The sequence below is a fragment of the Gymnogyps californianus genome, chromosome 4 (assembly GCF_018139145.2).
Source record: "Gymnogyps californianus isolate 813 chromosome 4, ASM1813914v2, whole genome shotgun sequence".
NCBI lineage: Eukaryota > Metazoa > Chordata > Aves > Accipitriformes > Cathartidae > Gymnogyps > Gymnogyps californianus.
The window spans coordinates 57,869,570-57,894,352 of NC_059474.1; the positions used below are offsets into that span (position 1 = coordinate 57,869,570).

Below are 24,783 nucleotides of genomic sequence, written 5' to 3' on the forward strand. Positions count from 1 at the left end.
TGTTCATTTCCTTCTTTACAATCACCAATATCCTGTGTGGCTTTCTGGCTGCTGTTAGGCATTTGCAATGATGTCTTATTTGTCAACGAATTCACTGTTGAATATGGTTAAAACTGTTGTTCTCCAGGGCCCCATGTGTACCCTTTCATAGTGAATCTCCCTGACACCGAGTATATCACAAGGTCTTTCTCATTCTCCATGCAGCCAGGCAAAACTTTGATCACAGTGGATGATTTTGTAGTATCAGGAAGCTTGTTATTAACCTCACTACTCCTCTCCGTGTCCAGGTCATATTTAAAGTCAGCTGAGCACCATTGGCCTCACCAGAGATTGTTGCAGAAACCCTCTGCTTACAGAGAAACCTGATGATCTGTCCCTACATTTCATTTCTGATCACTTACTCGGTCACTCTGCCAGGCATCTTGGATTTTTAAAGTCAAAAACTTCTTGAAAGCTTCAGTATATTATGCTGACCTTAGATCAAAGAAAACCCATAGATATATATATATATCTCTATCTATCTCAGCATGTTGTAATTCCACAGGGTTTTTTAGACAAATCACAGCTGAGATGAAGGGAGCTAAAAGGTGCCTTTCTTCCCCCATATTCTTTTCACTCATCATACTTTTCCAATAGGGTTCTCAAAACCACAGCTGTGGCAAGACTAAACCTCCCTGGAGACAGCACATAGTGTTAGTGACTAGCTTCTGAAGATTCAGGATAAAATCTTCTGGTCATTGCACAGGCAAGAATGAAGACTTCCCCTTTCAGCACCTTCCACAAGGTCTCATCTTCCATGGTTTCAGTTAAAAACAACCCTCCCAAAACAACAAAAACCAAACCCCACCCACCACCACTAAAAAAAGCCCCACAGAACAAGTCATCTTTTTGCCTGTGATTTATAGAGACTGTTCACAGCCTTCTCACTGACCCCCTGTCTCCTCTCACAACGGTCTCAGTTTTGGAAATCTCTTGTGACAGAAGAAAAATGAAAGTTAGTTAGCTGCTGCAACGTTCTGTTTGCCAAACTAAAAACTATTCATGACATAAAATCCTCAACTAAGGTGTATGATAACCATATCTTCCAGAGCAAATCCTCACTACCCTAACAGTGAGCTTGTATCATGTAAACTGCTGTGTCCCAGACGGTGCTCTAATAAAGAGCATGGTGTCAAATTTACAATGCAAGCTAATATGTGACTGTAACCAGGTGCACAGATCTTTGGTGTCATTTTGTTCATTTTACAAAATACATTTTAATCCCTGTACTTCAGTGATTATTAAGCCTCATGTCACAGTGTTTTCTAAACTTTAAAAATGTAGAAAGAGAAATCTAAACGTTTCTTGTCTTCTAAAATAAATTCTTCCAAATTCATATGTAATTTCAGAGCCATACTGTCAGTCTTACATTATTACAACTGGTTTTCCTGGATTAAAGGTACTATTTTCAAGTAGCATTCTTGAAGACAGATACTTTTCTTTTCCTAGCCTTTCCTCCCCTCCCCCTATTATTTTTAGAATAATGGACCTGACATGCTAGCAAAGCTAACCTGGGATTTTGAGGGGGAGAAATTAGGGTGGGGTTTTTTTTTTTCCCTCCACATCTCCTGAAAGGTGGTACTTGTCTGAATCAAATTTATTTTTAGCTTCTCAGCAACAGAGAGATGCCAATTCTTGTTTCTGTTGGTGTTTTCAATACTTTCGACTTCTTATTGCAAAGTAATTTCCCCATCTCCAGTGCACAGTCACCTTATGCCCTTTGTGGAAGCCTGCTTTCACTCATCTACAGCACTTGCATCCAGTGTAGTTTAGAAACAGGTTTTCTGTCTCGATCTGTCAGTCTTAAAGTTCATGTTTAAGAAACAGGACTTAAAAAAAAAAAATATTGACATCACTAGCTGAAAGAGAACCAAAGAGAACTTTGCACCTCCAATTCATAGAAGAGTGATTATTCTAGAATGTTTTCATATGAAAATTAAAATCGCATTGTTTCTTTTTAAGGCATGAGCTTCTAAAATGGAAAAGCACTATTATTTGCAGAATAAATGATCTATAGTCATAAGACACAGTATTGTCAAAAGCCTACCTTTCTAGTAAACATAGTTGTTTCAGAAATTGTTGCGTTTGCTGTGTTTATGGAAATAGAATGTTAAATTCTCCACAGAGGAGTAGACCTTCTCCACTTCTGCAGGATATGATACAGTTTGGATTGACTCAGCAGCAGCTCTTACAGTGACTTCCAATCTGGGACACATCTTTATTTCCAATCCAGATGAAAAAATGCTTTCTCAAAAAGAAAGTAGGTCACAAGATACAGCAATTACTCTTTAAAATACTAGAGAACACTTTTTCACAGGATACACACAGGGTACAGTTTCAGCTTGTTACTTGCAATATTCACAGTAAAATACTTTTGAAAAATAATCTATTTAAGTGCAGCTTAGAGCCATCAAGTGCCAGTTTATTTTGTTCTGCAGAAATATTTACAAGATACCAAATGCCAGCCGAGTTACTCTTTTTGTGTTCAGACTTGCTCAACCAGTTGTGCACTACATCAATGCTGAAAGAGGTTTCTGGGAAAGCTTGAAGCTTCACAGTTTTCATCTGTTCCAACTGAAGCTCTATATCAAAGAATAAATGCAAAGCTCCTGTGCTCTAGATCTGCAGGATAAGACACTGATCATCAGGATAGCCTGTATAGTGAAGACACCATAATGCCCTTTGGGTTCGGGATATCCATGTTGTACGATAAGACTTCCCTATTCAGACAGATTGTCCTGAAAGTTTACAGTCACTTAAATTTGTGGAGAAGGAACAGTGAGGAGGCCAGTTGGCTTGATCTTGTTGATTCCTCCATCTAGGATGCAGACCCTTGGGTACTTGTTTTTCACTAGATGAGCTGCAAACTGAAACAGATATAGCATTAGCACACTGCATATTACAGTCCTTAAATCAAAAAAACTTTGTGTTAAGTAAGGCAAGTTAAACAAAAGAAAAAATTATCGGACCCTTGAAGTTCTTTCTTTGCACCAAGAAGTCCAACGCAGGAATCCAGGCCTGTCTGTTGAAACAGCAGGGATGAATTTGGTGGTTGTGAAAGTGTCACACTGATAACCCTGAACTTTACTTATCTCTGCTTCGGCAGGATTTTACCTCATTCTAACAGGATTATTTAATCTCAGAGTAATCACTGGAACCCCTCTCAAAGCCTGAAATAACAGATATTTTTCTCTGCATTAATCTAACTCCTAGCTGTTTTCTGTAGGTTCCCAAGTGTACAAGCATCACAGTTTGATGGTAAAGTCATTTGCTTACCTGTCAAACTTGTCCAACATGACCTGATTTCACAGATGCCAGATATGAATTTGGAGTCTAACACCTGTACTCTCCCCCCGCCACCAACCTGCCCATAGGCAGGTTACATAATACAAGCATCCCCCCCCACCCCCGAGTCCTTGAAAGCCTCTCTCCTCAATTAATTAATTCCATAAACCAAACACAGCAGTTGCCAGTTTCTGTGTAGCTACTTCATGAAAAGTTGCTGCACTGATGAAGGAACAATATTTTATATATCAAAATAATAATAATAATGATAAAAAAATCAAAATTACAAAAATTATGTATGAAAAATATCAAAATCCAAAAGCAAAGGAACAATATTTTGTGTATCACATGTCAAACTTGCCTTTTAAATACTGACTGCAATACATTAAAAAGCAAGCTACCAAAATGGATTAATCAGAGAGAAACTATAATAGTTTTACTTTATTTCCAATAGCTGTGAGAAAGACTGCCCTGGCATCCTAGTCTTTGAGATTGTTGCTTTATACTTGGTTGACAAATTAGTACCATTTGTAAAATCACTGAGTGCTTCCAAATGGGCTATGTAAAACATTTGTTATTCCCTTTTTGACTCTTTAAAATGATTTGTGATACTATTCCAGAACCCTGTGCAAGCACGATGTCCAAATAACTAACTTTGCATAAACAACTAAATTACCAACTGAAGAACAGTAGTAGGCACCCCATCCAAACTTAGTACATGGGATTTCTTTTTACATTTACATTCCTTCTAATTACCTGTGATAGTATAACAGATACTAAGGCAGAACAAGATGTGCTACATGATTACCTGATCAAGTACAAGTCCTGAAATAATCTCTTTAACAGGTAAGAGTTCATAGTAGCAAAGTTTTAAACTCCTTCCATAGCCAGAACTTTTGCTTCACACTGAAGGTATTTTATATACGCAAGGAATTTAGTTCTGTCCACTTATGTGTCAAACATAGCTACTGCATTCCTTTCTCTGTGTTTCAGGATGGATTTAACCAGGGAGTGAGCAACTAGTACATGATCTGTAACCACTGAGGACTTGTTGAGGCAGAGTAAGAGGTCACAGTGGATCAGTCAGGACATTTTGGCTGTTATGTTTGTTTCAGGTATTTGCCTAAGGAAGACCAGAAGGAAGTTCAATCATCTATTCCCCCATTAGTTTGGGTCAGTCAGTACAGGATTCAAAGGATCAAATGAAAAAATCCCCACAATCAAGCAATCAAAACAGCTAATAGTAAAGTTAGACCACATGTGGATGCCAGTCTTCATGAGAAAAGTAAATGCCATGCTTTTAGAGAGGCTCTGTGATGCAGAGGTGGTGTAATATGCACAGAGATATCACTAGGAGAGTCCAACTACCTTTCGCTATAATCACAGTCCATAAAGATGTGGTGTATAGTAAAACAGAGACAAAGATATTTCTCTTTGTCAAAAATAGCGCTCAGCTGTGCATATCATGAGCTACAAAAATAGTATATGTTCCTAGTGAAATACTCCTACCAGACAGCTCTACTTTGTATGTACATATCTGTCACCTCACAGCACTCTCCACCTGTGACTAATGGATAGTACTCTGTTTTGGACACCAATGCTGCTCATAGCTGGCAGAAATGAAAAATGGCAACAAGTGTTCAGACTGACAGGAAGCAGTATGTTATTTGCTGAGTACAATGTCCCATGTGTCAGCAGAGAGGTTCCACTCTCTGTCTACTGATAATTTTACACTTCCGATAATAAACTGTAAACTCTGCTCCAGTTTTTGGATGCCCTAGCCATAATATAACTACCATTCCATGTAATCTGAAAAGAAAATATGCAAACAAATGCTTTGTACTTAGGGTTTGAGCATTAAGGCCTGTGTCCCACTGTTTTTTAGAACTGCTTTAGTAACCAAGGCATGGCTGGAAATAAATTCTCTTCACTGCGTATGACAAGAGGTTCCTTAATAACCTTATGGTGAGGAATCTCTTACTTCCTGCAGGACCTCTGCAAAGCAAGCACTGCAGAATCTGTGGCTGTTAGCAAATAACAGGCAGAAAGCACAAGAGCACGACAAGATGATATACCACAAGATGAACTGCCCCTTTTTTTTGTTGTTGTTTTTTTTAAGTTGTCATAGAACTGTCTGCAGTTGTCTACATAGTTTCAGTGAGAAAGGCTGCAAATACAGCTCAAAATATTGCATCTGAACATCCAGCCAGGGAAAATCCAGCGAGCAGGGAATGTATTACTATTGGTACCTCACTACTGTGGGAATTAGCTGCAAGTCAGGGGCCCAGAGGCATATACATTGCCATAAGCTGAGAGCTGTCATCAGACTCCAAATATCAGCCTCCAAGAGCTTTTTGTACATACACCTGTCTCCACACTGCAAAGGAGAAAAGAGTCAAGGTTTAACTCATGGGGTAATAGGATTTGATCCAATTAAAGACATTCCTAGTTTTACCTTCTGCCTTCCCACGTTGTATCACTGAAAGTAGAAACAGTAACTTTTGGTAAAGAGTAGATTTAGAAGTAGTCTCTTAGTAGCATTACAGTCTTCCTAATTAAAGCTTTGACTTTTTATAGTTCTGTTCCTTAGTACATGTTTGTGCCTTCCTCTCCCAGACAGAGGAGTCCGTCTGTCACAGACAAGACTGGGAACTTGTTCACCATGTTGCTGAAATGTTCCAACACCACCTGGTATCTCTCCCTGCCAAAATATACTGTATGAAGCTAGTATTTTCAAAACACATGAAAGTTATTTCTGGCATGTGCACTGATGGAGGGGCATGAGAGGAAAGAATATTTGAAATAGCTACATAGACTTCCTCCCCAACATGATCTTCATTTATGTTCAAATATCAGTAGCTTAAATCCAAGAAATTAAGATAAAAAAAAATTAAGGTTTCCTAACAAGTTGAAAAAAATCAGTAATCCAAAAAGACCAAAATTTCATGCGCCAAAAAAAGCCCAAGGTGCTCTTCTGAATTAATACCACAGACTTTCTACAGCAGAAACTGCCACCTTGGACTTCACACATGGGCTCTATTTCCTTTATAAATGCTATCATAAAGTGTCAACTAGAAGTTTAATAACAGGCACCTGAATACGTAATTTGTAGTCCACTAAATAACCTAGTTTACAGAGGTGCTCTTAAGACAGAAGATAACATGGTGAGGAGATAAGCAAATAGGTTACACCATCCTTAGTAACCTGTAAACCACCTACTTTTTAAAGAGAGATTATTGAAACATATAAAAGTAGTACACAATTAAATTTCCATTATAAAGGTTTATTTTAAATAGAAATGAACCTCTGTCATTTATAAGGTGATTATACTTTCTCAAACTTATCAAATGTTTGCATTGACCTTACTTCTGAGATGTAGCTGTTTCCCCATACCACCAACGGATCACAGTCCTACGTAATGCTTCTGTTTTCATTGAGACAACAACACTACTTGGGGGAAATGCAGTTATGCTTATCTGAGGTAGAGGATTAAAGGGATGCTACAAGACTTTAAGCTTTTTCCTTTCTGCCTCAGGTGGCCTTTCCTCAAAATGTACTTCCCAAGAAAGTTCAGTTACTGTGTTTTTACTGGCTGCATCTAGCGTTTAAATTTAACTTCCTCTTGCTACTTTCACAGCTACTTTCACACTTTTCATATATGAAAGGATGAATATGTGAGCTACTTGTTTAATGACTATTATGTGATGGCTTTGGTGAAGACTTTGGAAACACTGTTCCTCTATTAAGTAATGCATCAATCAATTCCACATAAAACACCCTTTCTGGTGAGTATAACTGAGCCAGAAAATTGTAATTTGCATTTGAAAGCAGTCAGCTAAGACTCTTTCATGCAGATACAAGAAGTCAGGCTGTCAAAGACAGACAAGATCACAGCAAATTCGTATCAAAATTTGGGCAAATACTAAACATTTTACCCTGTATTGGTGTTGCTCTCAATACAAACAGCATAACAGGACTGCTCCTTTAAGTACCATCAAGAACCTTAATAATCTGCACGTTGGAGCATTTATCAAAAAGTTTCTACTACTCTGTTCCAAGCAGTAAAATCACAGCTTTCAAGTGTGCTGAACGTATTACACCAGGCACATCACATTTTTAGACTGTCTGCAAAGAGTCTAATAACACAACAGCTTGAGCAGCATCGTTCCCAGCACCCTTCAGGCTAGCCATCAGGGTTGCTATGTACACATTATTCACTTTCACAGACATTCTTGTGACAGGTTGTAATTAAAGGGCAAGTTGGGAGGGAAGGAGGAGTAACATACTGTACCAGAATACCAAAAAAGACTGCTTTGACAGTTACCAGGGTATAAATGTTAATATCATACTCTGAAAGAGTCAGAAGAAAAAGAGATACTTTAGAAGCTGGAGGAGAAATATCAACCAAATTTTGAAGTACTCATCCATTGCCACAAGATTATTATTATTAGTTTTTCATTTGTAAACACATGCTACACAAACCTCTCAGGGACTGCAGTCTGTTTTGCTATATGATTTCAGTCAAGAGTTCACCACTCTGAAAGCACACCATAGTCAAGGTCATCAGTCTAGAGCTTTTTAAACAAAACTTTCCATATGCCACAAAGCAGACCCAGCACACAAGATTATTTTTAGTCATCTACTTCTTATATTAAATGGTTCCAGATAAATGAAATGGCACTTTAACACCAAGGGAAAGATAGGCACCTAAAGCCTCCCATATCAACAAAACAGTGACTAGTTAATGGTTACAATATTAGCATAAACTGAATGGAAGTACAAAACACAAAAAGCACAACTTTGTACAAACACATACTATGTAAAAAAAAAAAGGGGGGGAGAAAAAAAAAGGGGGGGAGAAAAAAAAAGGGGGGAGAAAAAAAAAAGGGGGGAGAAAAAAAAAGGGGGGGAGAAAAAAAAAAGGGGGGGAGAAAAAAAAAAGGGGGGGAGAAAAAAAAAGGGGGGGAGAAAAAAAAAAAAAAAAAAAAAAGGGGGGGAGAAAAAAAAAGGGGGGAGAAAAAAAAAGGGGGGGAGAAAAAAAAAGGGGGGGGAGAAAAAAAAAGGGGGGGAGAAAAAAAAAAAGGGGGGGGAGAAAAAAAAAGGGGGGGAGAAAAAAAAAAAGGGGGGGGAGAAAAAAAAAGGGGGGGAGAAAAAAAAAAAAGGGGGGGGAGAAAAAAAAAAAAAAAAAAAAAAAAAAGGGGGGGGAGAAAAAAAAAAGGGGGGGAGAAAAAAAAAAAGGGGGGGGAGAAAAAAAAAAAGGGGGGGGAGAAAAAAAAAAGGGGGGGGGGGGGGGGAGCACAGAACTTCCTGCTCTAACAAGATCAAGGAAAAATTCTTTACACGCAGACCTGGCCAAAAAAGAGCACTTTCCATTTCATCAGTACAAAAATACAGCAGTAACTTAAAGGACTTACATGCAAAGATTTGAAAATAAGCCTACATAAACAGGTATTTGATAGCTGGTTTCAGAATAAATTTTACTGAGAATCAAAGTAAGAGTAAACACTCAAATTTCTCCAAGTAATAAATTTTAAACACCTGCACTTTTAATTTTCCACTTAGAAATTATATATATTAAAAAAATACCCAGCTAAGAGCGAGCACTTGAAAATGAAAACTCAATTGCAGAGATTTAGCTGTTGTAACACAGCTAATTTATACTGACCAAAATATATTCAGTGCACCCAATACGGTTGAATGGATTGTAAAATTAAAATGCAGAAAGCAAACCTATTCTTTTTTTGATTCAACAGAAAAAAATGCTGCTAGTGAACAGAAATATGTATTTTTAAAAAGATGCATAACAGTTGGCTTGAATATAAAAAAGAAAGCATGAGTCTTTCTGAAAGATTCTACCCCCCTCCAAGTCTAAAGATTGCCCTAGATGTTGAAAAATGTTCAAAGAAATACTTGATAGTGAAAAACCTTTCTTTGTGATTTGCAGTACTTTTTACTAACACTATCCAAACTGCCAGTTTTGTCCCGTTTCTTCTTAAATTCCAGGACAAAAGTCTTTGGACCTCCCACACAATGGACACATTCCCTCCTGAAGCAGTCAGTCAGTCAGTCAGTCGTCTTGAAAAGCTGATTCAGATACAGTTTAGGGAAAAGCAAAACAACATTGCCCCAGACAAGCCGTATGGATATTGGAATGGCCAAATTCACCAGTACCATTCTAGCTGGCAATATCCTTACACAAGCCTCGTGGACCTACGACACACATTTATGAGTTCATTACCATCTCTATTTCAGTTATCACTATTTCAGATTCTCTGAACCAGAATACCAGGAAATATAAAACACTGTCTCAGAGCTGAAAAACAGCCTCAGAAAGTGATAATTCTATGTTATAGTGCAGTAGCCCTGAGTGATATGGATACAACCTAATCCATGCAAGCTCATGCAAGGACAAAGGTGCTCTTTCAGAGGCGCAGCCCACAAAGACAGTATAACCACAGCCAAGACTGACATGCCTGAAGGAAACTCAGGAGCCTGACAGCACCACTCCAGAATTCAGGTTCACCATCTCCTGTCCTTACAGATCTCGCAGATGATTGAGAAGAGCTGAGATCCTGCTTGCCAGCATCTCTTAGAATTCAGACATATTTTGATAGCTAAAGCTGAGGACTCCACAATTCCTCATCTCAGAAACATCCAAACCTCTGTGTAGTAAGTCACACAGATGGGCCAAACAATGTCTACATCAAACAACCAAATAAAATTTCCAATAATTGTAACCATCGGTCTCAGTAAAGATTAAAAAAGAGAACCTATTTGGAGTTTCAGAAATAGCCTGCTTTACTTGGCACCTACTTCAGAAGAGGAAAAGAAACACTCAGATTCTGCTCCTGAGCCTCTATCTTTCATTTTCGCCCTCTCCTGTTTCATACCTAGCTGGAAAGGGGGAATATTCAGGTCATCTCTGCTGTACTTGATGCATTCAGTGCAAACTAACCAAAGCCACTGACAGGGGCAGAATTACAACAGCATAACACAACTCCTGGCTGGCAGCCCAAGTGTCTTTCTCGGGCCGTGTGAAGAGCAATGTACTGGCAACAGCAGCTGGGCTACTTTCTGTCGATGAAGGAAAACACGCATACGTGTTACAATAATAAAAAGAACTAAATGAAATAATACAGACTTTACAGAATAAAATAATGAAGACTTGACCATGTCTTGGGTAGAGTTACAATCAGCAGGATTGTTGCCGATTAACTAAGCCTTTCAATCTCTTTAAAATACAAGCTTAATCTCTTCCTCTTTAAAGGCAACAAAGAGGCGCCTGATGATTCCAGTAGGCTCTGAATCTGAATGCAGAAGGGAGGGTGATGCCTTAACAAAACAGACATGAAAAAGAGCCGTTCTGGGAATCATAAGGAGCCCCTCCATCCCTGCAAAGAGAAAATATCTTCAGTTTTCATTCCACTTGTTCAATCACTTACCTGCAGAGAATATTTACAAGGAAATGTAGAATCTAAAAGATGTATACTGGAAACACCTCAAGAAGTTTATTGCTTAATTTCTATTTACTTTCACTCCAGAAGTTTCATTAGGCCCTTCTAACTAAATGTATCCGTCTTTAGAAGCACGAATGCACCTGTCCTTTAGTATTCTATGCAACACCTAATCTTCAGATCACCCTATGAAGTCTCATGGTTATCCATTTGTGTTTTTAAGACAGGTTTAAAACAAGAAACCAGCTTCAGCATGCAGAGACTTGCTTCTCTGGCAAGGCCTTTTTAAAAGGCCTGAGGAAGATGACAACAAAATCACACAAATTCAGTGGGAACTGGACACTTCAACCTGTGTGTCTCAGTCTTCATATAAGAAGAAATGCATTTTTGATAGTGTGCCCAGAGAGAGAAAAATGTTACTTTCATGTAGAAAAAAAAAAAAAAATTTGTTTTCAGGCTAGGAATATGTTATACAAAAAGAATCTTGAACTTGACCCTCTCCCTCTTGCCTTAAAAAGGGTCAGAAAGATCTCATGGAAAATCAGGACTGCTTGTCTTTGCTTTGGAGATAATTCATATATTTTATCTATTAGCTACTGTCATGCAATAAGAATGACTACTTCGCTTCAGTAACGTGCAGAAATTGTCTACACAATGTATTTATAGCAGCAAAACTTATCTAGACAAAAAATAATCAATGTAACAATCAGAAGTTACAATTTAGAATTTATTTCCCTGCCATAAAGACAGATGTTTTTTAAGCTTTGACTTACAGCTTATCTAACTGTCTTTTTCCAAGGCAAGAAATAAATGAGTTGCTAATTATTAGACAGATTAAAGTGTCCTGTATACTTTATTCTGTTATAGCATTTAACGGACAATAAAACATATATATTAAACCACTGGGGAAACACATATATATTAAATAACCACAACACACAAGTAGAAGCATGTCACTGTCAAAATTGAGTTGCTGGTGCATGATCTAATATCAGGTAAGGTATTTCTCCTGTTCTAATTTCAGTCAACATTGCAGTAATACAGACAAAAAGCTGGAAATAGAAACAGATAATGGCTTAGCACCTCAGAGTTGATTGAAGGAGGGGAGATAAAGAAGTAATGTCACCCTTCCAAAAAAAGACCCAAACCAATCCCCATCCTACATATGCATAACTATGATCCATCTTTGCACTTGCTGTATCTCAGACTTTGAAAGTGACAAAAATCAGGAGACATGCTATTTGCCATGCACCAAAAAAAGAAGCTACAGTTGAGCACTCATTGCTTATTTAACTATTATACTCCCAACTGTAATGATCCCTTGCCCATACTGGAATTTACAAGGTACTTATCTATCAATGGATGTGGGAAAGGGGAATTTAATTCACTTAAGAGATACTGCCACTTAACATATTTAAAAGTTAAAAATCAAAATAGAATCTGGTTGATTAACTCCTGTATAATGCCTTTTATGCAGAGGTTTCCTGCTGTTTTCAGAGACAAACAAGTATCTGCTCTGTTAACAAGTGCCCAGAATCCCCTAGGAGAAGAAAGGCTGGCACAAAGTGAGAACCAGCCTAAAGGAAGGAATATTCTGCAGAGAAGTACGAGCCAAGCACCACCACACGATGCCCAGTGCAAGCTCCTCTTTGCAATACCTTTGTGCTGCTAATGGCACATTCAGTAAGGCTCTCGTACATAAGCCAATCTATTCATTTAACTTCTAGGGTGAGTAAATTAAATGGCTTAACAAGCAGGATTACCCTGTTTTAATTCTGTCCTAAGGAAGCATTCAGCTAGAGCCAGAGCTATGTTGAAGTCTGTGGCACTGCTGGCTTCCTTTGCCTCCTGCTGGAACAGTGCTGTGGTGAAGTTTTCAGTTTTCCCTCTCACCTATCAAGTTCTAGACAGCATTTTCTTTCCAATTTAAATGTGCACCAAATCAAATACAAAAGATAGAAAAGAAGTGTGAAAAGGGGAAAAGGGCTTTTTCTACATGTCTGTTCAGTATGCTCAACTTTGCTTTTTTTTAGATTTTTAATTTATTTAAATGATGCCAAGTAGGCTACTAATATGAAACGCAATTGAAAGATTCCACCTTCTGATTACAAATAGCCCCATAAATAAGCAGTGTTTTTTCACACTTACCCCCACCCCTTTCAGTCCTGCGTAAATTTAAACCAAACATCTAACAGTGCCAATCTCCATATTTTTAATGGAGTAAATATCAGTGAACACTTCTGAAAAATTCTGCTTTGGTGGAGGGTACAATTTGTGGCTCATTCCTTTTCAGCTGGAAATACATAACTCTGTTTAGAAAAAATACATTTTAAGCTGAATATCTTATAACATTTCTTTGGACAAAATTGTTTTTGTTTCCATGCATTCACTTTTGCAATTTTTCATATGATTGGATTACCCAGTAAAATTTACAAAGTAATAGCTATTGTTCTTGTCAAGCCTCAAGCTACATAGCTTTGGATTGGTTAAGTTCATGAATAGTGGCAGACAGTTCTATGCAGCCATGTAGAGTAAAACTGAAACTGGCCTTAAAAAATAATCCACAAAAGAAAGGAGTTCTAAGTTTTATCAACACAGTCAAATTGAGGTTGGTTGTATATGTACTTTAAGGGTGTGATAGAGGTGGTGAGTCCCTACCAGTATTTAGGCTCCAGTATTTAATTAATTTGTGGTCAAACTGGTCAATCCAGTATTTTGTTGCTATTTAAAACTCTATACTCTTTAGTTAGACTTTCAAGAACTCTAAAAGCAAATCAAGAGGCAAAGCAGCATTTTTCTTTTATGGAAAGCTATAATATTTACAATTCCAGGTAAACCGGGTCAACATTGTCTCAGTTGCAGAAAGTCTGGATTTAGAGGTTAAGGCAGCACCCTCTCACTTGACTGAAGTACTTGCACTTACTAAGCACACTGCAAGTTTTCTTTAGTTGCATTGCAAAGGAAACATTTAATTTTCATTTAATGAAACTTTTAAAAAAAATTAAGTTTGCATAAGAAGTGTCACTACATTACAGGAGAAAATTGTATCTCCTTAGCTATGGTGTAACCCACAACCTGCACTGTAAAGCCTCTGTCCTTTCTTTCCTTTGGACACTTGTTTCAGGTTGTTTCTTTGTTCTGTTTTAGACAGAAAAAGGTAATGTTAAATAACTTCATTTCAAAACATCAGCTTTCTCAGATGTTGATCACTTGAAGAGAAATAAGTCTTTGTCTAGAAGCAGAAATGAACAACAAAAAAATCACCCCAAATCCTGTCACCATACTCAGTTACTAATCTGAATTATCCAGACTCTAGCATTTATTTACTACTGTCTGTATTCATGCCATTGATGTATTTCTAAGTATATATGGTATAGCAATATACTTACAGCAGCTGTGTTCTTCACTGCATTTCCTACAATCACCACAACTCTTCCTTTAAAGCTCTGGAGCGTGGCAGTTGCTGGGCACTGGACGAGATCCCCTTCTGCAGTAAATGCTGATGCAAACGGGACATTGATGCTGCCAGAAATGTGGCCACGGTTAAAGCTTAGGAAGATCAGTTAAGGACATCTGAAAGGCAGAGAAATCTGTGGTACACACACAGCTGTAGGATGAACCTGCTCTTCATCCTGGCTGTCGTGATACAACAGTGCTGGTCTTTTGTGCTAGTATGTTTTGACAAACTTCATTTACTATTTACTCATATGGAGAAAACAACTTCTGACACTACATATGAAAAAAGGACAGAACGAAGAGTTGTTTGTTTCATGAAGGACATAGCACAGCACTACAGAAACTGATCTGCTAAATGGAATACTTGGTGCTAAGGACCCAATATCCACAGTATACATATTTTCGTGGATTTTACTTCAAATCAGCTCTAGTCTGATAACAGGAGCCAAATACCAATAAGCAGCTGGAGCACCTCTTCCAGAGGAGTTTTATGCAAAAGGAATGAATAAGAACCAAAACTAAATAGGGATTATTGGAAAATGTCCTTAAACCTCCTGCCAACCCCCACAAGCCCCGTACAATTTTGATCCAAACTGAAATTCTAATGTACATGCATTCAGATTCCCAGACAACGAGCATTATGTATATTATCTGCAGTCCCACTAACAGCAAGTGTGTATCGGGTATTGAAAAGCAAACAACATACGAGTGCCAGCAACTCTGAGATATAGTTAGTTGTGCTTCACTTTCAAAGGATGATTATTCAATGAGACTTTATGAACAAATACTGAATGTGAAAGTCTCTTCAATAAAAATTAAGTTGGACCACTACTACCTAGCTTTTCATGGATTTGAAAATGCACCACGACCTTGACAAACCTCCAAATTACTTTCATAGACATACACACATGCCTGGAACACTCCCGTTCCCCGACAATAAACTAGAACAGCTTTGAAGAGATGGGAAACAGCAAAGTTCTGCAAAAACATACACAATGTCAAATATCCAGATTAGTCACTCTTTATTACTGTACTTGCAGAAAGCTAGTTTAATTTGTAATTAAATCCCAGAATCCTTTTTAATAAAGGAGCTGCCTTAAATGGAGGTAAGATTTAATTGACTTAGGTTAATACTAGCACTTATTTCTCATGATTTATGTAACAGTTTCAGCTTTATGATCATCGTTGTTATAGTATGGGAAAAACATAGCTATGTAAAACCATTTGAAAGAACAAAAGATGATCACGTACCATTCATTAATGTTGTCAGTTTGTTTCTATTTTGAAGGGGAAAATTACAACACCCCTCCTTCACTAATCTGTGCCAACCCCCTTTCCCCAGCCCCATTTATAACCACATCACTGTCATTGCTACTAATCAGGGTAAAAGTTCTGAAACAATCATCATGTAGACATAAAATGACTTTGGACAGATTTAGTTGCTCACACTTATGCTGCTGAGTATGCTTAACTGCTCAGAGAAACTTGACCTAATCTTTTAAAAAAGAAATACATTTGATATCAACATAAGTAGCAAACTAGATAGATCCAAAATGTATTTGCTGTCATTCACATTCTCCCTAATCTTAAGTGACCATCTTAAGCATTCCAGTACTAAGACAATTAACAAAAAAGGCCAAGATTTTGTGCTACAGACTGAGAGACCATAAGTATGCAGCTATAACTTTCATAACAGGAATGGAAGGCTGCCAGTATTTCTGCTAACATACTTAATGAAATGAGCCTCAGACGAATTGCTGGCCAACAGAGACGCTGCTTTGAGTATATTACCTTTTCATTAGCAAGTCTTCTGTTACAAAGCTGTCTATTGGGAAAAAGAGCTAGTAGCTCTTGGCCTTGCAACATGAGCTTCATTACAAAACAATGCCTTAGCTTTCAAGTGCATCCTAGTATGAAATATGAAGCATGTTTGATACTTGTTGAAAGTCCTCTCATGCTTTTTTCAAATCACACTGAAAACAAAGTGAGAGTGAAGTTTAGCACGACAGGCATAGATGATGAGGAAGACTAACAACAAAACATAAGAAATGATCTATTTTTGAAACACCTCACGGTGGCCTGTCACATTTTAAAACACACACCACAGTAACATACAGACTGCCTGATTCTATTGTACGGTTTGTTGAAATTTTGTGACAAACACAAAGACTGTTTCCTTACTGCGAGAATGAACAGGACACTGAACACAGTATTCCTATGGTTTCCCATGTATATTCAGAACTGCTGACAGTTTAACAGCTTTCTATATACCATATATTTTCTTCTACAACTGACACACAAACCAACTCACTCAAGGGCTAATTTTAGAACCTACCAGGCTGCCTTTTTAATAATGACACTCCCTACCTCCTAATACCAGATGGGTATTAGGATTTAAGTCCACCCATTATTTAAAGGACAGGACGTTTTAGTCTACCATAAACTCGAACCAGACTGAAACAGCAGCAGCAGTGATTACAGTGCACTGTTCAAGCGATGGAGATTTTCTCTCTACAGCATGCCTCCTCATTCAAGAAATATAAATGTAAAGTCTGATTAAAATTTTGTAATATGAAAGACAGTCTCATAAAACCACTTACTTCATAGCAGTCAAATGATTTTAAAACAATTGAAATTTTGAATCCACTCTGCTAGAGTAGAATAGGATTAGTACGACAGTAGAGTAGAACCTATTATCAAGCTATTAGGAAAGCTATAGAAACATCTAAGCAAACACCTTGCCTTTGATCCTGATTATAATATAAATAAATCCATTACTGTACACAGATAATAGCCTTTCAGTGCAATGATTGTAGTCTAGGCATTTCGTATTACTTGCTCTCCTTCTGCATTCTCCTGGATGATTTCTAGGAAGTAGCTTAAATAATAACAGAATGATGCATGTAGAAATAGAAACATTGTTTAACTCGGTAGTATCAAAGCTTTCTATGCAGTAAAAATAACCTTTTTATATAGTTTTTAATTTCAGGGACTTCTCTCTTAAACTGGAGTCTAAAAAGCATTATCTCTTGATGAAGAAATTCTCTCTCAGAAAATAGCCTGCATTTTTACTGTTTTCTGAATAAAGAGGACCACATTTTCAACAATCTAGATCCAGGAGTAAAGAAGCCACTGGAGTCCAGAAAATAAAGAGTCAAACTACTCAGACACATGAATCTCTACTTAATTAGATTCCTTAACTGATGCATGAAATCAATACATGCAAGCAAAAAAAAAAATTACTTTTTTGTGTTCCTTTGACCATTCTGTTTTATCTACACAGCAGATCACATTACAGGTTCAAGTCTGGCATACAGCAAAATTGTAATTCCTTGAAAATAATCGTTTTAATTTAGAATAGTCCAATTATACTATTCTATTTACTATGTAAACAATAAATTTAGCTCTACATAGTAAAAATAATATTTATTTTTCTACTGCACCACACTTTGTCATAAATATTGCTAAATATTTAATAGAGAAAAATGTTAGTGGCAGTGTTTTTCTGCATATACAATTACCTTTAAAGTGGTATTTTAACAAACGAGATAAAAAAACGACGCTGAAACATTATTTATTTAAATTTTCACTACATATTTTAGCCAATATTGGCATTGATCCACCATTCACTTCATTGTCTAGAATTTACATTTTTCTAATACGAATGCAGTATGTTAGTAGCATTTGTTAGATGCTGGAAGATCTTTTCTAATAGTAAAGATGTTGGAAGCCTGTTGAATCTCTATCATTTGAGATCTTTAAGAACAAGCCAGAGATACGTAAAAGGAATGAACCTCCTTTCTTAAAGTAAAAGGTGGACTAGAACTCATGATTCTTTTGTTATTTTTCTATTGAGTATTGTTTGCCCATTAAGAATTATAGCTTGTGACACAGCAAGCTAAGAGTACATCTACCACAAAAACAACTATCTACATTACCTTTGCTATTATGAAAGGAGCAATACTTAAAAAAATGATACAAACCAATAAGAAGTGTATTCCCAAATACTCGGTATAATGTTAAGAGTTACCTCTAATAAAATCTTGTCATTATTCCCACTTTTAGATGGATGTTGACAAAGATGTGTGTACCTGGCAAAGCACATCTGTAAGAAGGACTCCCCCTTCCAAAACCCAAACAAACCGAGCCCCATAACTACACTACTTCAGAAAAACAATTAAAAAACCCACTCCACACGCAAAGAACTATGTATTTGAAAAAGAATAAATGAGTAAGGTGTAGACAGGTGTCCTGGTTTCGGCTGGGACAGAGTTAACTTTCTTTTTAGTAGCTGGTACAGTGCTGTGTTTTGGATTTAGTGTGAGAATGATGTTGATAACACTCCAATGTTTTAGCTGTTGCTAAGTAGCGCTTATCTTAAGCCAAGGACTTTTCAGTTTCCCATGCTCTGCCAGCAAGCAGGTGGGCAAGAAGCTGGGAGGGAGCATAGCCAGGGCAGCTGACCTGAACTAGCCAAAGGGGTATTCCGTACCATGGAACGTCATGCCCAGTATGTATAAACAGGGGGGAGTTGGCCAGGAGGCACGGATCGCAGCTCGGGAACTAACTCGGCATCGGTCAGTGGGTGGTGAGCAATTGCATTGTGCATCACTGTTCCCCCCGCCCCTTCCTTTTTTTGTTATATTCCTTTTCATTACTATTATTATCATATTTCATTATTACTATTGTTAGTATTATATTTTACTTTAGTTATTAAACTGTTCTTATCTCAACCCACGAGGTTTACTTTTTTTTTTCTCTTTCCTCCTCCTCACCCCACTGGGAGGGGGGAGGGGGAAGCAGCTGCGTGGTGCTTAGTTGCTGGCTGGGGTTAAACCACGACAACAGGATAGCAACCCTGACAAAAATATAGCTTCAAGACACCTTTAAGACTTTTTTGATTATAAGCTAACTAGAGGACATAACTTAGGGCAGCCGTATGGCTGCATTACCTGACAGTAGAAAGAAGGCACGCAACAGGATCTGATTTTCCACTGAGTGATTGGCAAAGCACGAGCTATCAACTCTTCTCTATCTCCCTTCCACGTAATTGGAAAGCCTCACACCCTTCCAAAATATTGGTCATAGTAAATGGGGAAGGTCTGCTGACAACACCTGTCATAAAAAAATTAGCATTAAAGCACTCGTGCTATTGGTACAAAGTGGTTTCACTAGACCCACAGCTTAAAATGGGAAGGCAAAAATACATTTGTCCTCCTCTCTGCAAACTAGGCCTCTCCATGACAGAAAAATCTGCCTTCGGTCCTTCCGCTGTACCTCTACCACATCTCTTTCCATTATTTACCATTCTAACATCTCACTGCCTGCATACAATGAGGAAGTAATTGATACAAACGTGATTTGGCAAGGCTGGCACTCAGATTTGAAGGATACTCTTCACTGTTACGAATGTCCACCACCAGCAGCTTTGGCTTGCTAGACTTTGTTTTCTTTACAGGTGTTTTGGAATGACTAGGTCCTGTCAACTCACACAAATCAATCAGATCTTCTGCTGAAATTCGTGGTGACACCTCTGCCTTCAGGTCATCCAACTTGATGGAATCCCTAGACTTTAAAAGAAGAAAATTAATATTAGAGGTGATAGAATTAGAGACATGGTGTTCTTTGAAACTTCTACTTATTTGACAACCTCAAAGCGTAACAACCCAGTTAGAAACAGATCTTTTCCTTATAACTCTGAACTAGTCTGAGTTAAACTATCATACAGAAAAGCTCCAGAGCAGTGCCAAATGCCTGTCTGCCAATTATAGCCCTATTTTCTGTTCAAGTTGTCAAAAAATAAAATTGTTTGACAATCTGTGCAAACTATTTTAGTTTGTGATTTGTTAATGAATTATTCACTGTGGCTGAGAGGGTCACAAAACTCACAGAACGTTTCTCAGCATTGGAAATTAAGTAAATTGGCTAGAAAGTGGTCTCCAAAAGGAGAAGCTGAAAGGCCTCATGCTTGGAGTGGGAAAGAAGGGTAGCAATTGGAGACTTGGCACAGAAACTGCAGGGATGCCTCTGTAAGATATAGAGCTATCTAAACACCACGTATTACCCCAGCCCAAAGACTAGGCACAAATCAGGACACCAGAAATATAAGAAATAGTCCTGTATTATAACCCAGAAAATTTGTTCCTTAGTTTTGGGGGACAGGGGAATCGGGGGACAGGGAAATTGGGGGATGGGACAGATGATGACACAACACACAACGCCACACACCTGGTAGTACTCAAGCAACTAGTTTGATAATACTTAAACTGTTTTTTGTAAGAGCCTTCATTGTGAATTACCTCAGAAATATTCCTACACACTAGCATTTCTTCACTTTACATTCTTAAAAGCTCATGCATATCTAAATTAAGCAAAAAAAAAAAATTAACCCTCCTTTTTTCTATGAATAACAGAGAATGCAGAAATCCTGTATTTTCATTAATTACCAATACATACAAATCTCTGAACTGCAGCAGAAAAAATAAAATATGGTCACTGTAAGACAGTTGTGAAATGTTTGAAGCCATGTCTCCACCTTCCTTCAGAGGTTGTTTTACACTGCTGAAATTTTTAAGTGCCATTACAACTACACTTTCACCCAAAAGAATTAGCCTGACTCACTCAAAATAAAGCATGAGGGAAACCTCCAGCTTGTTCAAGAGGGTCAAACTCGGATTCTTTACAAGCAATAGGCAAAAAGATCTGCAGCATGCCCTAGGCTTTTGTCCTTGGGAACACTGGATTTGCAAAACCTGTTTGAAGATGCTACAGTCACTTTTCCTATTATTACATATGCAAACATGAGACTTTTTTCTTTAATCTCTCACCTACCCTGGTGGAACTTCCAGAACTATATCTGTACTAAAAGGTCCTCATATGACTTCAATTAAACGTTGAAAGTGCTTATTTTTTAAAACTTTCATACACTATGTAATTAAAAATACATTAGCTTGCACCATGGTCTTAAGGAGTTAATAAATTACGCTTATTTACAGTTTTCTACAGAAAGAACTTTTTTTTCTATTGGTGCCATTGCCTCAATCTGAAAAATCACAGGTAAATTTTAAAGCAGCTTGTTTTCATTATGCTTTAATCCAGCAGATACAGAGTTAACAGGTTGGTGACATATGCAAACCCCCCCCCCATATTATGGAACTCAACTTACTCCAGGAGTTATGTACATCAAAGCTACACTTATGGAGCTTAGTCATCTTACAACAGAACTGGTTTGTCTTGTGTAACCATTGTGCTCCTGTTGAGCAGGAGGTCAAATAGAGGCAAAAGTTATTTATAACTAAGTCCACAGCTGTTTCTAGTGAGTTATTCTGGCTTGTCAGGAGACAGGAACAAACAGAATAACTAGGATTCGTTACAGGGAGCATCTTCTGAAAGATCTTCAGACTGTTTTGATGTCTTATTCTTGAGGAAGATGACCTAAATTAATGAAATAGCCAACCATTTCATCATGAAGATTTGCTTGTGCACTCTGCAGTTGTTTAGAATGTGAGCACAGGCATACAGAGATGGACTACAGAAAGTGGAAAAATAAAAAGAAAGAACAAATAGAAAACATCTTTGAGAATGAAGCTATACAGTGCAGTCAAAATATAGGTCTTTCTAAGAGCATCATAGCAAATTTTCTGCTTTGAAAAGATATTCCATTTCTGTCATCTTGTTTTAGATTGCAGTGATCACACTGATTCAAGACACTGTGCTTATAGCCTATGAAAAAAATTCGAGAACAGGAGTAACACACTGAATAAAATGGAGGCATTACTAACTAGTATTAGCCCAACTGACTGTTAGCTCTAGCTTTTGTTTCGGTTTCTAAACATACTAGTTTCTCATTTAATCTGAGGACGATTGCAAGCTTAGACAACATGCTAGAGAGAACAGAGAGGCATACACATATTTTCCTGAGTTATGTCCCAGAAAAAAGACTTCTTAGACAGTCCTTCTGCAGCTAGAAATACCTTTGCTGTAAAGCAGGTTATCAAAAAGCACTCAAAATTACAAACAAAACTGGTAATTGTATTTCAGGGAATCTATTAGCCCACCAAACTGCCTTTTCCATTGTATATGATAGTATTCAAAACAAAAGAACTTACAAATTGCTAGTCTCAGCACATACTTTCCTCTCAAGATCAGAATAATAGAGGTCATGATGCTTTATAATCAGAAAAATGCTTGATTTTCTGGATAACGTATTATTTGTTTCAACAGAATAGCCAGTACTCAAGGGAGACCTGTTTCCATAAAAATAACAGTGTGACAGAGGACACAGCCAACTCCCAGTTGCTGTCTAAAGCCACCTCCCAGTTGAGTAGCTGGATTTCCCCAAGAAGAGTCCAAGGAATTGAATTGCATCAAAGGGGAGGAGGAGGTGGAAGAACAAAGTCAAACTCTTCTCACAAACTTCAGACTTGCCAAACGAATTCAGCAGTCCATGTCTAGGGAATTCACAGCAGACACAAGTTTGCAATATCCGAGAAAGGTAGTAATGTAGAACCAGTAGTGATTACATAAATACACATTTGGCTGAGACAGCTTAATTTGCCTGATGACTAAAACTGGCAGACCTCACAACACCCTCCTCAGGCAACAGCTTCTCCCTCAGGAGAATGTTTGTGGAGCAACACCGAGGAGGGAAGGGAAGCAAGTCCGCTGCAAAAAGAGTTCAAACCTTGAAGCAGGGTCAGATTATTACAGGTAACAATAAACACTCAGGTAGTAAAGTCAGGCATTATAAATGTGGACTATGCCAGTGAAGCTGGCTGAGATGACCTGAATTAAGTCTTCTGGAGAAACGTTTACATTATGATGGACTCTAATTACACAACGACTTCCTACTTTTATTTATACAATTCTTGTCTAATTCAGCAGATGGGATGAATGTCTCAGGAAAGAATAAAAGTTTAAGAGGAAAGCATGAAGTCTACAGCAGAAAACAAAACAGTCAAAATTCACCTACACTGATATAAAAACATTTTCTCCTTATCTAAAAGTATAAAGCCACAAGAAGTGCTCCACAGGTAGACGCTATCTGTCCTGTGAATAGGTTTTAATAACCAGGACAAGCATTTTTCTCCTTTAACTGGGTTGAAAATAAAGAGAAACACAGTCAACTGTGAATTTTACAACCATCTTTGCTTTGCTTTGACCAGTATCTCCAGATCTGCCTAAATGGTATATTTAGTGATATAATACCTCTATATAGGCTTTGAACAAAGCTGCAGCCTAAAGCTCCTCGACAGACTTGCGGGAAATAGAATTGCTGAATCAATTCTTTCTTTTAACAACTGTTTTATCAGACTAATTTATTTCCTTCAAATTGCAAAGTGAAATACGTGCATGCACTTGTAAGATCATCCTTCCTAATTACATTTAAAAATTTGACTTTATCTGGTAACAACTATATTTCATGTCAGACATTTTCTCACAGGAATTTTCTAATGAACTGTCAGTCAGCACAAGCTAAACACAGCTAACACCAAGCTGTCAATCCTTCTACCCAATCCTCCTCACACCTCCTCTTCATACCACCATCCTGCTACGGATACCTGTAGTTTGGCACTGGACTTGAGTTCAGACAGCTCTTGAGGCTGTCACGGCCCCTGAGCACCCAAATCTTGCAGACTCTTCTGAACCTTTAACACCCTTCCTACTCCTCTCCACAACAGTGCTCCAGCTGTTGTCTACCACTGCAGTGACTACTCTCTTTGCCTCAGCCCAGCCAACTAAGAGGAGATGCATGAGATGCAGGCTGACATTTTAGACAGGAGGCTTAACATTTGTCCTGACTGCTGGCTTCAATTCCCTATTTAGGCTTTATTATGTCATTGGAGGCATTGGTTTCCAGCTGTGAACCACCAGAAGGAACAGTACGTGAAGGAAGGGAGAGGGCCCACTTTAAACCAAATCCTTTGAGTAAGGTTAGCTGCTCTCAGAAAAAGTTTATGGCACTGATAGCCTCTTAGTAATTATTTACAAATACCCAACAAATTGTAAACAGGCAGTAGTATCCAACTGAGATTTTGATTCCAGTTAAATTAAGTTGCAGGTAGTCACATCTCAGGACAGCTGCTTACAATATCTTGTTGAATTTAACATCTGCAATTTTTTGTTTGTTTTAAACAATGAATGGAGCGTAAGAATTATCCCACAAACCAAAATTTCCATGCTAGTAATACTTATTACTCTATGGGGTGTATAAACAGGACAATTAAATAGCTGGGATGACCAATGGGAAAAGCTTAAGTCCAAATAGCATATCATATATATATGAGATGCTTGTTTCTTCCCTTCAATTATTCTTCTGCTGTGATCTATTTACTCTTTTCCAAGGCAGACATGGTACATCATTTCTAAAAAAACCCCCCTTACTCTTTCTTAAAAAAGGCAAAAGCTCTACTTTAAGCACAGTGCCAGAGGGTAGTTAAAAGTCCAGTTACACACTCGTGTAGTGCTCCAATACTTTAGTCAATATACTCCTGGTTTTAGAGGTAGCGTAAGAAATTGTATACTGACTACAGCACTGAAATTGAGAACT

At 37.8% G+C, this 24,783-nt stretch overlaps 1 protein-coding gene across 2 annotated transcripts in view; it reads right to left on the reverse strand.

The window, feature by feature from the left end:
• Positions 1-2,238: 2,238 nt before the first annotated feature.
• Positions 2,239-24,783, reverse strand: part of TBCK (TBC1 domain containing kinase) — a 113,647-nt gene continuing 91,102 nt past the window's right edge. For both annotated transcript variants that reach the window (XM_050896233.1, XM_050896232.1), the window contains 3 exons: positions 19,629-19,804; positions 14,168-14,327; positions 2,239-2,906 (listed from right to left, as the gene is read on the reverse strand). In XM_050896233.1, coding sequence (XP_050752190.1) covers positions 2,796-2,906; positions 14,168-14,327; positions 19,629-19,804 — 447 coding nt within the window. In that variant the 3' untranslated portion in view covers positions 2,239-2,795. The remainder of the gene's footprint in view (positions 2,907-14,167; positions 14,328-19,628; positions 19,805-24,783) is intronic.